At 55.3% G+C, this 16807-nt stretch overlaps 5 protein-coding genes across 5 annotated transcripts in view; 3 read left to right on the forward strand and 2 right to left on the reverse strand.

Moving 5' to 3' along the window:
• GUITHDRAFT_146789 (hypothetical protein) overlaps nt 1-799 on the forward strand; it is a gene marked incomplete at both ends in the record, with an annotated part of 2965 nt that extends 2166 nt beyond the window's left edge. Inside the window, 2 exons of the mRNA XM_005821959.1 lie at nt 339-446; nt 725-799. Coding sequence (XP_005822016.1) covers nt 339-446; nt 725-799 — 183 coding nt within the window. The remainder of the gene's footprint in view (nt 1-338; nt 447-724) is intronic.
• A 1842-nt stretch (nt 800-2641) lies between these two features.
• Nucleotides 2642-3640, reverse strand: GUITHDRAFT_80145 (hypothetical protein; the record flags this gene model as incomplete). Its single annotated transcript, XM_005821960.1, has 1 exon — nt 2642-3640. One exon carries the CDS (start codon nt 3638-3640, stop codon nt 2642-2644), a length of 999 nt encoding a protein of 332 aa, XP_005822017.1.
• Nucleotides 3641-5227: 1587 nt separating this feature from the next.
• On the forward strand, nt 5228-6122 carry GUITHDRAFT_118787 (hypothetical protein; the record flags this gene model as incomplete). The annotated part of the gene is made up of 2 exons (XM_005821961.1): nt 5228-5572; nt 5619-6122. 2 exons carry the CDS (start codon nt 5228-5230, stop codon nt 6120-6122), a joined length of 849 nt encoding a protein of 282 aa, XP_005822018.1.
• A 192-nt stretch (nt 6123-6314) lies between these two features.
• GUITHDRAFT_146791 (hypothetical protein) lies at nt 6315-9416 on the reverse strand (the record flags this gene model as incomplete). Its single annotated transcript, XM_005821962.1, has 1 exon — nt 6315-9416. One exon carries the CDS (start codon nt 9414-9416, stop codon nt 6315-6317), a length of 3102 nt encoding a protein of 1033 aa, XP_005822019.1.
• Nucleotides 9417-9959: 543 nt separating this feature from the next.
• Nucleotides 9960-12098, forward strand: GUITHDRAFT_118789 (hypothetical protein; the record flags this gene model as incomplete). Its single annotated transcript, XM_005821963.1, has 1 exon — nt 9960-12098. One exon carries the CDS (start codon nt 9960-9962, stop codon nt 12096-12098), a length of 2139 nt encoding a protein of 712 aa, XP_005822020.1.
• Between the last annotated feature and the right edge of the window lie 4709 nt (nt 12099-16807).

Below are 16807 nucleotides of genomic sequence, written 5' to 3' on the forward strand. Positions count from 1 at the left end.
GTAGAGTCGAGCTTGCAGATGGACCAGAAGCGATCAGAATGTCAGAGACTGAGCGATGAGATTGAGAGACTCAAGGTGCCTCCCCTCCCCTCCTCCTCCTCCTTCCCTCCCTTTCCTTCCCTTTCCTTCCCTTTCCTTCGCTTTCCCTCCCCTCCCCTCCTCCTCCCCTCCCCTCCTCTCCCCTCCCCTCCTCTCCCCTCCTCTCCTCTCCTCCCCTCTCCTCTTCTCCTCAACATCCTTCCTCGTAGCCGCTCCCTTACTTCTTCTCGCCTGCTCCTCCTTGTTTCTCTCTCACTTTCTCTTCCCCTCCTCACTTGCCCATGACCCATTACCGTCAGGAGCTCAACGAGATTGTGCTGAGGGAGAAGCAGGAGGAGGAAAGGAAACTTTACTCCCTCCAGGCTGACCTCGACATCTCTCTCAAACGAAGCCGAGCCCTCGAGCAGGTGCCTTGCCACACGCTCCCTCCCCCACCCGCTCCACGTCTCCTTCCTCCTCCTCCTCCTCCTCCTCCTCTCTCGCCCCCTGTTCACTGATCCACGGTTCCCTCCTCTTCTCCCTGGTCGTCACTCCAGATCTCCCTTCTCTTCCTCCTCCCTTGTTGTTCATCGTCTCAACTCCTCCTCTCCACCTTCCTCCTCCACCTCCTGTTGCTTCTTCTTCGTCTTCCTCGTCCTCCGTCTCCTTCCCCTCCTCCCCCTTCCTCCTGCTCAAACTGCCGCAGGACATCAACTCGTTGAAGCACGAGAAGGATGTGTTGGCTCGGCAGCTCTCGACTCTCTCTCAGACTTCTTTGTAATTTAATTGCGAATGTCTTTTCAATATACATGATGAAACAATAAATTCATTCCTCCTCGTCCTCGTCCTCCCTCGTCCTCCCCCCTCCTCCCTCCTCCCTCCTCCTCCCTTCTCCTCCTTTCTTCTCCTCCATTTCTTTGTCCTGATTCCTACTCCTCTTCTTTCCTCATTCCTCCCTTCCTGCTTCCTGTTCTTCTCGTGGCTCCTCTCGTCGCTCCTCTTCTTCTCCTTGATCCCCCATCTCCTCTCGCCCCGCATTCACCGTCGCCCGTTCCCGCAGCTCCTCCTTCACGCTGCTCAGCTCAACCTCCAGCTGCTGCCTCTTCCTCCTCTCCTCCTCCAGCTCCTTCTCAAGGCGCTTCATCCTCTTTATCGAGGTACCTGCTCTCTGCATGCTGCTGTTGCAGGCCCCATACAGGAAGACGAGGATGAGAGCGAGGATGAGAGCGAAGAAGGGATAGTTGAGCAGCAGCTCCAGCAGGTGCCAGAGGAGCTGCACGACTATGTCCCAGAAGTAGTACAAGAGGAAGAGGAAGGAGGCGAGGAAGGCAGCGGAAGCCAGCAGCGAGCTCGCGCTCCACATGATCCACTTGAGGAGGAGGAAGGAAGAAATCGACCAAGACAGCAGGAGGAAGGCTGAAACCCCCACGACGATCTTCAGCAACTGGTGGGATTTCTTCAGCTCCTCCTGCAGTTCCCCGATGACTTTCTCTTGCCTCTTCATCTTCTCCTGCGCTGTCTGCAGCTCCATCCTCAGCCTCGACAGCCTCGCCTGCTCTGCCCGCATCGCCTCCTTCATCTCCTCCCTCTGCTTCCTCCACGTCTGTGTCAGACTCTCCAGCCTCGCCTCCGCCAGGATCTCCTTCCCCTGCGCCGAGACTTCCTGTATCTCCTCCATCCTTGCATAGACCTTGGTGGCCTCCTCCTACCACCAGAGTCAGTCATAGCGAGGAGGAGGAGGAGAAGGAGTGGGAGTAGGAGTGGGAGTGGTGGTGGGAGGAGGAGGATTGGTAGTAGTGGTAGTGGTAGTGGTAGTGGTAGTGGTACTGGTAGTAGTAGTAGTAGTAGGAGGAGGAGGAGGAGTAGGAGTAGGAGTAGGAGTAGGAGTAGTAGTAGGAGGAGTAGGAGGAGTAGTAGGAGGAGGAGGAGGATCGACCTTTTGTAGCTGCATGCTGTACTGCAGCTCGGCCTCTCGCAGCTTTATCCTCCTCTCCATCTCCTCCACCCGCCCCTGGACCTGCTCACTTGTCTCCTGCACCTGCTCGCTGGCCACTTCCACGTCCTTCACCCTCACAATCTTCCGTGCTCGCATCCCCTCCTGCTCCGTCGTCTGACCTGAGCCAACTACCGGCGACCCCTCGATCTGCTGCTCCTCCTTCTCCACTTCGGCTCCTTCCCCTCCGCTTCCTCCTCCTGCCGTGGCAGGTAGGGAGGCAGATGAGCTGCATGCGGCAGGAGAGGAGGCGGGAGGAGGAGCGAGGAAGCTGAAGTTCAGCTCAGCAAGGGTCGAGGAGACGTTGGGGACGGGCAGGACGGTCAGTCTCTCCCTGGAGGCCGTCAGCAGGGCTCCGAACCTGCGGCAGCTGGACCTGAGCTGGGAGATAGCAGGAGGTGGTCAGTGCTCACCCGGGCTGGAGGACCTGGCGGTGCCATGCCTCCCGGAGGTCGTCGTGGATCGAGTCGATGGCGTTGAGGAGGGGGCGGAACCCCTCGTCCCCGTTCCTCCCCCCATACCTGGAGGCCAGCAAGTCGACAGCGCTCGAGTCCCAGCCCACCAGCATCCTCCTCGAGCTGCCAGCAACAGCCCACCTGAGCTGGGAACGAACTGGAGGGGCACAAAGACTCACCTGGGGTGAACCTCCAGCAGGTAGAAGGAGAAGATCCGCTCGAACAGAGCCATCTCGACCACCCTCCTTTTCTCCTTGTTCGAGTACGGGTAGAAGGGGATCCAGGCGTCCACCCTCCCTCGGAATTCAGCTCGTCCGAAGGGGTTCGACATGCTGCTCGTCTCACGCAGCAGGTTCGTGAACTGCTCGTCGATGTCCTGCACAAGCCCCTGCTCCTCCCCGTGCGACTCGAGCTCCATCAGCTCCCGCGCTCGCTCGAGGATGATCTTGGCTCCCATGTTGGTGTTGATCAGGAACGTCGCTCGGTTCGTGGGCACGTACTGGTCCAGCTTCGTGTCCTTCAGCGCCCCGCTGGCGTCGAAAGCACTCAGCAGCACGTCCGGTATCGCTTCTGCATGCGCCTTCTCGAACTCGTCGAAGAGCACGACAGCGTCCGGATGCCGCAGCAGCGCACCAGTCAGCTGCCCCATCCCCTCGATGCCGACGGGGGGGCCGACGAGGTTGGCGGCGCTGTTCTCGTCCTTGTACTGGCCCATTGGGATCTGGACGAACTTTTTCTCTCTCAGGAGCTTCGCTGCCGACTCGTTGTGGAGGATGGAAGCAAGCTGCTTCGCCAGCTCTGTCTTGCCCGTGCCCGACGGTCCCCAGAAGACCAGGACAAGGGGCTTGTCTCTCCTGCCCCATCCCTCCAACCTGCAAGGGGCATGAAAGGAGGGAGAAGAAGGGGAGGGAAGAGGAGAGGGGGGTGGAGGAGAGGAGGAGGGGAGGAGACGGGAAAGGAGGAGAGGGGGGAGGAGAGAGAAGGAAAGAGGAGATTCAGTTTGAAGGGAGAAGGACCTGTTGCGCAGCCTGTTGGTGGATCGGCGGATGGCAAGATCTTGTCCGATGAAGGTGCGCGAGAGAGTTTGGAGGGAGAAGGAGTCTCGCGTCGACGATTCCTTCCTCTCCTTCCAACCCCGCAGACACTGCGCTAGAATCTTCCGCCGCTTCTCCATGGCATCATGACGGTCATCGGAGAGCGCAGGCGGAGACTGTGTGAGGGTCAGGAGCTTTGACTTCTGCTTCAGCAGAGGAGGAGAAAACTTGCACAGTCCTCCTTCTCTCCTTGAGAGCACACGAACGGGAGAAAGGAGCGAAAGCCTTTCTGCCAGATCACTGACTTGGTGTTGGTCTTGTAGAGGGAGGAGAGTGCGTCTGTGTCAAGGAGCTTCCTCTTGACCAGCTTCACCACCTCCTGGCTCTGCAAGCTCCTGCTGCTCTCGTCCTTGCACGACATCTCGTCCGCTTCCATGTCGGTGATGATAACAAACATCCAGTTCACCAGGTCGACTCCTTGCTTCGAGCATGGCGACTTGGTCCTGTCGAAGATCCTGACGAGCAGCTTCTCAAGGCTGAGCAGAGTCTCATCCCAGATCCCGTCGATCACGACGACCCGCTCACTGCATGGAGACCTGCAGATCCACTCCATCGCTCCCTCCTTCATCATCGATAGCGCCATCACTTGATTGCAGTCTTTCTCCTCGCTCTTGATCCCCTGCGCAAGCTCCGACGCCACCGCTCTCGCCATGCACGCCTTCTCGTTGGTCTTTGCGCCTCCGAAGTGGAGGAGAGTAGGCTCCAGCCGCCTCCTCTTCCCTCGCAAGATGTTCATCATGTCTGAGATGCCGTTCAAAGCCAGCGGCTGGCTCTCCCCGTACTTGATCCTCAACCATCCCAGAAAGTCTCCAGCAACGAGGAGAGAGCTTCCTGCTGCATGCGAAGACGTTGCTGGTCCTGCCCCTGACGCGCCTCCTGCCGTCCACGAGTCGCTCGTCCCCCCCGAACAAGTCCGACCCTCGCACTGCTCTGCCTTGGACGAATCGATGGAGGAAGCATGTCGGAGGGAGGACGTCGAGCCTGAGAAATGTTTCGAAGTCGGCTGAAGGAGTTGATCTGCTGACGAGGATGAGGACGAAGACGGAGACACGGCCATGGCAGGTTCTGTTGAAGATTGATCGCCATGCGAGGGCGACGATACGGATGGCGAAGATGATGAGGAAGGGGACCATGCTGAAGGGGAAGGAGATGAAGTAGGGGTGAAGGAGGGAGAAGTAGAGGAGGTAGAGGAGGGATGAGGGGAGGGGCTTATGGGAGGGGGCAGGAGGAGGAGGAGGAGAGTGAACAGCAGTACCATCGCCGCCATTGCAGGCGGGCACAACTTGCTAAGAACACCTGGGGACGGGTTGATATAATATTTACCAGGTAGGGGTACTTAAAATACCGGTGCTAAAATGAATCATTCCTCTTCGGAAGTGGGGTGGTACATTTTCTCAATATGCTGGGGTGGTGTTGCGAAGGGGGTGGGGGTATGCAGATTGAAAATGCATTCCAAATAGACACTGACCCGACTGAGAAGCGATGAGAGGAGAGGGAGGAGGGGGAGGAAGAGAGGGAGGAGGGGGAAGAGGATAGGAAGAGGAGGGAGGGAGGGAGGGAGACAGAAGAGACAACAGAGGAAGAAGAGAGGAGGGAGGGAGGAGGGAGGAGGGAGGGGAGAGAGGGGGATATCTTTGTTTTCAGGAGTCCCTGCTCCCTGGCTTGGCATGGGCAATTACGCTTCATGCTGTAGAATATCTCAAGAGCAGGGAGACGAGCGTCCTCCGCCATGGCTGGTAGAAGGACAGAAGGCACCTCTGATATCCGACGCTATGAACGAGGACTACAAGAAGGCTGTCAGCCCTACCAGAGAGCATGCGATAGAAAAGTTCTTCCATGATGCTCTTCTCCAAGGCAAACCCGACGAGGACGAGCGCGAGTTGCCATACTTGCATGTGGCGGACGAGGGCGAGGAGGAAGCGGTGAGTGACGACAGGAGCAGAGACGAAACCTTCGACAAGTTCCTTGACTCCATCCTCGACCGATGCTTCCTGATCTGCAGAGAGGACGAGGTGCTTCTGTGCGTGCGGGTCGTCTCCTGCTAACGAGCAGGTGCAGTGGCTCAGGTGGAAGGCATCGGGGAAGGTAGGAAGGAGGAGCAGCCTCCTAGTCCCGCCATCGAGGCTCGTTGCTCTCCTCCGCCTCCCAGACCTGGATCGCTCCCGGAACGAGACGGCAGTCGTCCTTGACCTCGACCTGCAGCCGGATATGTTCACCATCTCCGATCGCAACGTCCTGCTGGTGGCGCCGTTAAGTCTCCACCTCGTCCGCGTCGTCTACAAGCTCAACGATGTCGCCGACATGCTTCAGGGAGAGAGGAGGGTGAGGAGGTTGACTAGGGAGCCCCTGGCGTCTTCTGCAAGCACTCATAGGGGAGAGGAGGACACAGTGGAGGAGGAGCGTCCAGCTCGGCAGGAGCTGGAGCTGGTGATGAATGAGTACTCGTGGATCCTTGACGACTTCGAGCGGAAGAGGTTCGGAAGGAGCGGAGGGATGGAACGGAAGAGATTCGATCCTCAGTCACTCAGCCGACCCGTGCGGGATTTCTCAGCTTCGAGGTGAGGTTGACAAGTTTGACAAGTTTGACACTCGTTCATGTTCTCACATGCTCTTCAGGGGTACTTCTAATCCAACGTTCCCAGAAGTCGTCAGGACCAGGAGGTAGCCCAGCTGATAGCCGAGCTGGGACCCTCTCAATCCTTTAAACCTCCGGGTTCCCTGTTAACTCTCCTCCCGATCTCTCTGCGTCCTCCTCTACTTCTTCAGCTTCTTGTCCAGCTTGTCCATCAGGTGGGCGTTAACGGCCTGCAGCTGAGTGTTGACGTCAATCAGCTTCTTGTTCTCCTCTTTGAGCTGCCGGCACTCGTCCGCCAGCTCAACCTTCTCCTCCTCCAGCTCGTTGAGGACGCTGTCAAGGTTGGCAAGCTGACGGTTCAGAGTCTCTGACAGTTGTCGACTCTCGTTGAGCTTTGTGGCGAGACTGGACAAGTCCCGCACCTCCTGCTCCAGGGCAGCTGCCCTCTCCTCCGCCTCTTCCACCGCTCCCTGTAAGTCTTCACAGCGAAGGCAGTGCAGTTCCTTCCAGGCTGTCGTCGGAGACATCTCCACCTCCTCCCCATCCTCGTTCGTCACTCGGTCCATGATCCGCCCCACGTCCTTCTTGACAGACTCCAGCTCCCCTGTCAGCACCTCCACGCCTCGTGCGACCTTGGAGCGTAACTTGGCTTCTCCCAGGAGGGGCCCAGCAGTTCCTGCCTTCTCCACCCAGCGGCGATTCGTCCACTCGATCCGGCAGTCTTCGATTATTCCTTCCATGCGCAGACATTCTTTCTGGACATGGATCAGCTCGCCGAGCAGAAAGTCGATGTCGACATTGTCCTCCTCCATAATCGCCAGGATCCGAAGCTTCTGAAGCTGCAGAACTTCTTCCAGGTCTTCCAAGGCAGAGGAGATCACCCCGGGCAAGAGCGGGCCAACGGCCGACTGGCTCTCGATGGCCCGGCCTGCAGCCCCCCCCCTCGTCAAGAGTTCAGCAGCCGCGAGCAGACCTCCTGCCTCTTCCGCGATATCCTTGAGGATTTCTTGTATCGCAGGAACCAGCGAGAAAGCTCTCTGGATTGAGAAGATTCTCTGCTGCAAGTCAGCTTCGGGGACAGCCTTGCCTGACACAGAGGCTCCCCTGTCAAAGGCTTCAACACCACCTTCACCTCCTTCCGCAGGTCGGGACACTTGCTCGTCATGGTCCGCCATATCCGCCATCATCGAGTCCAGCATGTTGTCCACCTGCAGCCTCGAGTCGCTCAGGCTCTCCTGCCTCTTCACCTGCGTCACATCCCGCGAGAGGTTCAAATTTTCTGCTTCGCGGGATGGAGGGAGAGGGGGTCCCCCGAAGGCGAGCGAGGGGGGCTTGTTTGGACTCGCCTCTTGGTATATTTGAGCCTTGACTAGAGTTTCCCTGCTGTTCATGATGATCTCCGAGACTTCTGCCGTCACCGACTGCAATTCTCTCCTCACAAGATCCATGCTCGTGCGCAGGTGCGGGGACTTGAAGAAGTCTCTGCAGGCAGTAGCAAGGGGAAGATCTCTAGAAAGAGCGTCGTACTCGACACTCTCGTCTCCATTCCCTGCCAACACCTCTAGGATCCTGTACTTGTTGTTCTCATTGTGCAGGAGAAGGTTTCCAAAGCGGACATGAAAGTCCTTTACAATCTCCTTGCATTCAGCGATGATGTACTCCCTCTCGCGTGGAGTGTGATAGACTTGATGATTGTTGTATTCGAGGACAAAGCGCTCGTTGAGTAGCTCGAAAGCATCGCTTGCTTGCTTCAGCACACGGTCATGACGTTGAAACAGCAGCTGAATCTGCAGCTCCTTCGTCGTCAGCATCTTTATCAGGCGATAGCAGACTGTCTTCATCTCTTCCTCCCTGCCATCACTTGACTTGCTCTCCTTCATCCACCAGCTGATCCGTCGCTCCCAAGAGAGCGTGCTGATCTCATTTTTCAACCTCTCACACTCCCTCTTCCAGTAGACCAGCTCGTCAAACGCCACTCGCTCACTTCGGAGGCGCGACATGCTCTGTGCTGCAAGTTCAGCTGCAGCAACTGCTGCTCCCGCTTTCTCCAGGTCGTCACGGTTCTCTCTCAGCAGATCTCCCAGCTCCTCTGACTTCCTGTTGAGATATTGCCTGCAAGTCTTCAGTTCCTCCTCCAGCGTTTTCTTCCCTTGTAGAGCTTTCTGCAATTCAACGTTCAAGTTATCTAGATCTTCCTGCAGCTGCTGGATCTTATCCACATACACGAGCTCTGGCACCACCACGTCTGCTATGAGCTCTTCTTGCTTCTCTTGAACCTGCTCAGTTGTTTGTCCTTTTTCCTGCTCTTGGGCCTGCTCTGATGTATGCTGTTCTTTCTCTACACGAAAGTGCTCGATTGTTTGAACTGCTTTGTTCACGTGAACATGTTCTTTGTCTTTCTTCACTGGAACCTGTTCTGTTTTGAGCTCATCATACTTCCTGTCGACTACTTCTTCTGTAATGTGTTCTTGTTTCTTGACGTCGTCCTCTTCTTCTCCACCTTCCTCTGGACTTGCAGCTCTGACCCCATCAGCCCTGCGTCTGATCTGCAATCCTTCAGCCCCTTTCATCTCTTCCTTCACGAGCTGATCCATTTCATCTTTGACCCGCTGCAAGTCTGCATAGAGGGCCACAATCTCCAGCTCAATCTTCACCTTGTCAATCTGACGACGCTGCCCGTCATTCGGTTCCCTGTAGCGCCAGGAAGCGAAAGCTCTACCCAACAAGCTCGCTCTCCCCCGCTCCTCCCTGCGCATGACGGCCAGTGACATTGACTTTGACCGGGCAGCATGAAAAGACCATATAGCAAGCGCCCTTCTCTTCAAGTTCATCCTCGACCTCCTTGACAGCAGTGACGCCACTTTCTTGACCTGCTCAGGTACCAGGACACTATGGCGCCAGGAGGCGAAGGCGTTAGACTTGTCGACACGGTCCCATCGCTGATTGATCAGGAGCTTGACAGCATGCTTGTACTTCGCCAACTTCTTTCCTTGCTCGTCCAGAGCCTCTTGAAAGTGAACAAGGGAAGTATCCAGTGTGCCGCAGAAGGTCGAGTCACCATCCTTGTTCACTCTTCTGATCAGCTCGTTGTCTTCCTCGATGATCGCTCTTGCAACCTCTCGGTATGAGCTGATCTTGTCCTCGAACCCTCTCCCCAAGGAGGCAAGGGAGCTCTGGGCTCGTCCTACCATGGGCGATCCTCTCTCATGCAGGACCCTCCTGACAGCCGAGGATCTCCTGATCGCATCCTCTGCCGCCCGGTGCAGCCGTTGCGTGCTCATCTCAATGACGCCTTGCAGGGCATGTCTTGTGTGATTGGAGAAGATGGAGGAAACTTGTCCTCTGCCTCCTCCCCACTCCCACTACGATCTCCCTCCTCCTCCTCCTCCTCCTCCTCCTCCTCCTCCTCCTCCTCCTCCTCCTCCCTCTTCTTCTCTCGCCTCTTCTTCCCCCTCCTCGCTATCAACTCAGTTCCTCATTTCCATCTCCCGCCATTTCTCCTTGAAGCCCTTCCATCACACGGCTCACCCCCACCTCTGCTACGAGTACCCCACCCCAATTTCAACCATAGTTATTCGGATAGATCAGAAATGTCACCATCCAATGGAGTACCCCTACCCCTACTCATGTCGACCCTACCCCCATCACAATTCCCGCCCGGTCGCAGCATATGGCAGGTTCAAGAGCAGGAGGCAAGGGAAGGGAAGGAGGGAAGAAGTGAGGAGGAGGAGGAGGAGGAGGAGGAGGAGGAGGAGAAGTAGGAGGAGGAGGAAGAGGAGGAGGAGGAGGAGTCAAGAAACAACAGAAGAGAGAAAGAAGGAATAATGAGCTTCTCAGTTGATACAGAGGAACTTCGTCGAATTTTGAGGCAGGATAGGCAGTTGAGATCAAAACGACCAGCAGCGACCAAGGAGGGTGAGAATGCAAGAGCAAGTGTCTCCTCTGTGACTCTTGTCAGCTACGATGAGTTCATCAAATCACGAACGACAGCGTTTCAGCACAGCAACAGCAACAGCGATAGTAAAAGCAACAGCAACAGCAACAGCAACAGCAACAGCAACAGCAACAGCAACAGCAACAGCAACAGCAACCATCTGAAGGGGGTGAATCACAACGATTCTGCATCGCATTTATCCCTCAAGGCGAGACAAGAGGAGCAAGTCAACGGAAGTGCAGGAAAGACTTTCAAGCAAAGTTTCTTAGAGACAGGGAGCAAGTTGACTGCGGGGACGTACCGAGTCACGGAGAGGGAAGAGGCAAAGGATCCAGAAGCAGCAGGGAAGTCGAGCGTAGGCAAGAGAGAGCACGGAGGTTCTGCGAGAGCCGCCAAGCAAGTTCTCCAGGTGTTTCAAAGTTTCTTGCCTAAGAGTGAGGATGAGGAGGATGAGGAGGAGAAGAAAGGCGAGAAGGATCTTTGGCGTGGTCGTTCCTATCCGCAGCAGCAGTACCAGCAGTGGAAGAAGGAGGAGGCAGAGGAGGTCAAGGAGGAGGAGGTCAACGGGAAGGTCAAGGAGGAGGAGGTCAACGGGAAGGACAAGGAGGAGCAGGAAGACTTCATTCCTCCTCCGCTCTCTCATGCTCGCAACTGGAACCTCAGCCCTATAGAGCGTCGGTCTCGCAGCCCCGACATGACCGCCTACAATCCTTCCTCCCGCCTCACCACCCATCGATTCTCCAGCCCTCCAGGCGTCGACGACGAGGGCAACGACCGTCACAATGGCCGCGCAAGCAGCAGAGGGCTGGCAGGACGCGGACGATCGACGCTCGCCGCTGCTCTTCGCGGCTGCCTCGTGCGTCGACGGATGAGACTTCCGGCAGCAAAGCAGATCATGGAGAAGATCCGAGAGGCAAACAGGCTGCACCTGGAGATGCAGGAGGAGATGGAGGCAGGGAGCGCCAACGAGGTCGAAGTTCAGATCCTGAGGCAGCTGGAAGGGACGAGGATCGCTGCTGTCGACGAGCTCTCCCACTTCCTGCTTCACCCAGACGTCGCTGCGGCCCTCAGCAAGCCTACCAACATGAGGAAGGACAAGTCCTTTCTCCGCAAGGGGCAAGGGCGAGTTGCTGTCCCCCTGGACAAGTTCAAGGCGTCAGGAGCTGTAGAGCCTTCCAAGGAGGGGCAGGTGAGCGGCAAGGGCAGAGACAGGAAGCCAGGAAAGTCTCGTGCTGAGGAGGAGGAACAAGAGCCTGCAAGGCAAAGTCTCCCTCCCCAGCAGAGCAACAGAGCTGATGTTGAGATTTCCAGTAAGCCGCAAACAAGGCATGAAGCGGCAGAAGAGCAAGAGACGCCTCCGCCCCCCCCAAACGTGCGCGAGCTACGTGGGCAAGTCAGTCTGAAGCACATCGCGCGCAAGGAGGAGGAGGAGGAGGAGGAGACTGAGGCTCCTCCTGCTGCTACGTCGGGGTCTCAATCTAGAAAGAAAGCGAAGCCGTACTTGAAGCGAAGGTCACAGACGGTCCTGACGAACAAGAAGGTAGACGTGAGTCACGTCAAGAGCAAGGTAGACGCCAAGTTCAAATCCCGCGCAACACCTCAGGCTCCTCGTACCTTCCCACGAGACGAGAAGCTCGATCCTCTCGTCGCCGCCTCCTCCCTGCTCCATCGCAGCGACACGAGCGGGGGCAGCAGCCATCGCTCTTACGGGGATGAAGAGGCGCAACACGTCCAGGAGCAGCCCAGCAGCCACGTCTTCGCAGCTTCAGCTGCCATCGCCGACCTGGAGTTCCTGCTGGAGCAGCTCCATGACTCGTCCTTGGGCTACCTGGACGTTGACGGGCGGCTCCTCCCCCACCCCCACGTCTTCCCGGAAGAGCCCAGCAGAATCCCTCGGCTTGTCAAAGACTCTGTGTTCTTCCGTGTGCTGAATGACAGGGAGCGCGCTGCTGAATGCCAGCTGGCAAAGTCGGCGTTGAGCTTGACAGGTCCAGACGCCCTCGCGTTTGATCGGATCGTGACAGACTGAAATGAGTTTGACAAGTCTGATAAGTAGTAGAAGAATGAAAGGTATGTTACGAGTTTACTTGGATTGCTGTACATGGGACCAAGGAAAGATGAATGGAAAGGGGGACGGAGGGAGCAACATCCAGAGGACGGGAAAGGCGAGCATGGAGAGCAAGGGGTTTGGGCAAGAAAACAGAGTGAAGAATAGCAGTTGAAGACATTCAGGTGGAAGGAGGAACGCATGGGGAGAGTAGCAGAGGAACATTGTGGGATGGGAGGGCTAGAGGAGAGGGAGAGCGCGATGCAGGAGAGAGAGGGGGGGAGAGAGAGAACATGAGAAGCTGATACAAGTGAGGGAGAGAGCATGGAGCAGGAGCATGGTAGAAGAGCAGCAGGAAGCGGCTTCCTCCTCCTACGTCCGCCTCAGAGCTGCCTGTAGCTCAACCAGCTCGTGCATCCTGTGTGCATGCTTGGCGCAGAGAGCGTCGAGTGCATCGCTGCTGAGCATTCAGCTGGGGTAGGGAGGAGCAAGTCCTTAACCTCCTCACTACTTGTCGCACAGGATCGTCTCCTCCGCATTCGAAGCATCCCAGCAGCGCTCCGTCCTCTCCCTGCCCGCTTGTCAACTAGCACTCGCCTCCTTCCCCTCTCCTGCTCCCCATGCTCCTCCCCTCGATCCTGCTCCGTCTTCCCCTCGCCATTCCACTGCTCCTCCTGCTCCCCTCTTTCCAATTTTCTGCTCCGCGTCATAATCGCACTTCACCTGGATGCAGGTGGAGCAGAAGCTGTGCCCGCATGGAATGCAGGTGACAGGCGCCTGCATCAGCCTTTGCGCCTTGGAGTCAGGAAGGGGAGGCAGCAACCAAGAAGAGCAAGAGCAAGGCGAGGAGCAGGAGGAAACGTGAAGAGCTCCGAGTAGGAGGGGAGGGAGGGGGAGGGGAAGAGCACGAACCTCAAGCAACCCATGCAAGTCAGCGAGCTTTCAAGCGCTTCTTCTCCGCTCAGCAGTTTGTTGACCGTCGACCTGGAGGACTGAGTGAGAGGGCAGAATGGATAGAGGAGAGGAGGAAGAAGAGGAGAGGAGTAGAGTTGGAGGGAGGACGACAGAAAGTTACCGGAAATTTCTTTCCTTTGTATCAAAATCAGCCTGACGCTTGGAGATCGCAAGTTCGAGCTTCTTGGTTAGCTGAGAATTGTCTCAGCTGACCCCCAGCACAACAAAGGAGTGGCACTTCATGCTCGCTCATGATCTTCAACTTGTCAATCTCGATCTTCTGCTGGACTTCTTTCCTTCTCAGCTCCTCTGATGTTACATCCAGCTGGGCCTACCGGAGTTGTCAAAGTCTGTCAAGCACGTATGAATGCCTCGACCTGCAGTCTCTGAGCTTCTTCCCGCAACTTTGCGGCCTCTTCCTGAAGGTCCCTCCGCATCTGAGCCAAGCTGCTGCTCAGCTAATGTGGTCTCGTACTCAAGGTCTTACCTTCGTCTCCTCCTGAAGTTTCTTCTCCTCCAGCTGCCGTTGGTCCATCATCTGACTTGTCATCTGGGTCTCCCTCTCCTGCTGGCCTTGTGAGATCGAGTTAATGAAGGTCAGGAGGGAGGAGGGAGGAGGAGGAAGAGAGGAGGTAGGGAGGAGGGAGGAGGTGGCAGTGAGGATGAGGAAGCAAGGTAGAGAGGCATAGGAGGAGCACAAGGAGGATCAAGAACGACCGCTAGAGATTGAGTGAGTTGACTGAGAGCAGCCTGAAAGTTGAAGAAGAGCGAGCGATGGGCGTCGGTGAGCTGAGACGCGAAGCTCTTGGTCGCTTCTTCTCTCTTCTCTGCCTCCCCGCAGGCTTTGACAAGCTGAGAAATTTGTCAGTTGATAAAGAATAAGGGGGGATGATAAGAGAATGAGGGGGATGATGAGAGAATGAGGGGGATGATGAGAGGGTTCACTTTGGCATGGGCTGATCGCATGGAACTCAGTTGACCATCAACGTCTTTGAGCTTTTTCATCGTCTCGTCCAGCCTCGATTGCAAATTCTTGCACTGTAATTTTGAAATCGAAGTCGATGAATTCAAACTGCTCTCACCTTCGAGCGCTCATCAGAGAGATCTCTTAAGGTTTTGTCTTCTTTCGTCTTGTTTGCGTCGCTTTCTTCTTTTCTCTGTAAGGGAGTATGAGATAAACGTCTTCTGCTCTTGCGTTGAAGTCACGACCAACACATTGAACATTAATACACGTGTCATCATTGATAAGTATCAACTCAACATGAGGCCGAGAGAATGTCACTTTCAGCATAGAACAGCAAATATCAACATCTTTTTTCGAATCTTCCAACCTTCCGCTCAATCTCCATCAGTTTCATCTGCAGGGAAGAATGCTTGTCCTGCAACATGCTCATGGTCAGAATGTCAAGGAGAGGGTTGGAGTAGGAGGTTGCGGAGTGAGGAGATTGTAGGATGGAACGAGTGTGGAGTGAGTGTAGAGGGGAGGAAGAGTGAGGGAGGCCGACAGAAGGATCGAGGGAGATACCTGCATCTCCTTCCAGTGCGACTTGACCTTTCCTAGCTCCGCGTCGGTCGCCTGACACGACCTTCATCAATATCTGGAAACCTCTGCTGCTGCTGGTGGTGGTGGTGGTGCTGCTGGTGCTTCTGCTTCTGCTTCTGCTGCTGCTGCTGCTGCTCCACCACCACCACCACCACCACCTCCTCCTCCTCCTCCTCCTCCTTCTCGTCATCTCCATGATTGCCGTCATACCTGTAGTTTGATTGTGATCTGCTGGATGGTTCTTTCTTTTTCCTTGATGTTTGTCTGGCGCCAGCACATTGTCATGATCACCGAACCTTCAACAACCCTCCTCTTCTTTCTTCCACTCTACTTCGTCCTCGCCCCCCCGCCCCACCCCTTCCCCCTCCCCCTCCCCCTCCTCCTCCTCCTCCTCCCTCTGCTCTACCTGCAACGTCTTGACTGTTTCCTTCGAGTTGAAGCTCACCAACACTCCAACCCCTTGCGCGACTTCTCCGCCAGCTGGAAGAGAGTTGGAAAGTTCCCTCCTCTCCCTGACTCCCGAAGAGTGTCACAGAGCAGCTCACAACTCTTCGGAAAGACCGGGTGGTAGAGGAGCTGGAGCTTGTGCTGGAGACAGTCGTGGAGGAGGTTGTTGTAGTTTCGGACAGGGTTGTCAATTTCTCTTCAAGTTGGGTCATCTTGAAACACTTGCTTGTCAAACAGTCAGTTCACGAGAGTGTTTGGTTTTCACCTCTTGTCGCATCTTTTCGTCTTCTCTCTCGAGTTCTTTGATGTGAGTATCGGATTGCAGGAGCTGCTGCTGTGCAATGTCGAGATCTTTTTCGAGATTTGCGATCCTCTGACAACAAAGTTCATCTTCATTGTCATCATCGACAACATCATCGCAATGATCAAAGATGGTCAAAGACTCCATCTCCATTAACAACTCGATTCCATCAAGATATGCATCATCACACTCGCATATCAAAAGAACAAACCTCTTGCAGCTGCTGCTTCTCCTGCATGAAGGTTGACATGAACTGTTGAAGTTCTTTGATCTGATATTTGAAACTTCAGAAGGATCGTTTCGTCTCAGGAACGAAATTTCTGATGGCGCGAACAACTCACAACTCACTTGTTCTTTGAGCTTCAGCGATGAAGCTCGTTCTTCCGTGACTTCCATTTTCAGTTTCTCTTGCTCCTGAATGTTTTCATGTTGCACCAGCTCTAGTTTCTGCAGTCTGTCTCAACATAGTTGTGAAAACACTTCGGTATCATACTTCACACTTAATCTTTAGGCCTGCCAACTCAGAGACAACTGAATCCTTTTCTTGCATTTGTTCTCTAAATTTCTCAGTCATCTGCAAAAATTTCTTTCAGATTTTCCTCCATTTCAATTCTCTGTTGTCACCTGACACATCTCCACCTCGATTTCTCGAGATTCCTTCAAATTCTCTTTGCAAATTTCAACCTGCTGATGCAGCAAAAACTCAACTTGGCGTTTCTGCAGCGGAAGTCATCATCATCTCATGGTCGACATCCCAGAATTTTCATCACCATGCTGAGTGTTTGATTGACAAGGTGCTTGAGATCCTTGACCTCATTCTCAGCTCTTCTGTTCGACGCATCCTGCTCGATGAAGTTGTGAGATATCCCTGAGATAACTCTCCCGACGGCCTCCAGCTGTTTGATATTCTCTCTCAGCTCTTCGGCCTTGTTCGCGCATTGCTGCAGTCTGATGTCCTTCTCCCAAACTCTGCCCTGAAGTTCTGCGACATGCGCTGAGTTCTCGTTCTCGTTCCTTTGAGAAGATTCTTGAAGCTGCTTCAGACTGAGTTCGTTCACCTGTCACATGTCAGACTGGCAGGTGATGTTGTTAGCCTTAGGTGAAGAAGCAGATGTGAAGTTGGTAGATGAAATGTGAAGTTGGTAGGTGACAAGAATTTGAAGTTGTAGATGAAATCTTGAATTGTTACGTGGAGTTGTGACGAAATCTCTTCAATTTGATTGTTCGACTCGGAAAGTTGTCCTCTCAGCCACGCTAGCTCGTCCATCGCCTGCCGGTAGCTGCTGCAGTGTAAGGAGTAGAGAAAAAATGAGGAGGAGGAGGAGGCGAAGGAGGAGGAGGAGGAGGGAGGAGGAGGAGGAGGAGGAGGAGGAGGAGGAGGAGGAGGAGGAGGAGGAGGAGGAGCGACGAGAGGAAAGGGACGGGAACGGGGACGGAAAGGACGGA

The sequence above is a fragment of the Guillardia theta genome, assembly GCF_000315625.1.
Source record: "Guillardia theta CCMP2712 unplaced genomic scaffold GUITHscaffold_134, whole genome shotgun sequence".
NCBI classification, from domain to species: Eukaryota; class Cryptophyceae; order Pyrenomonadales; family Geminigeraceae; genus Guillardia; species Guillardia theta.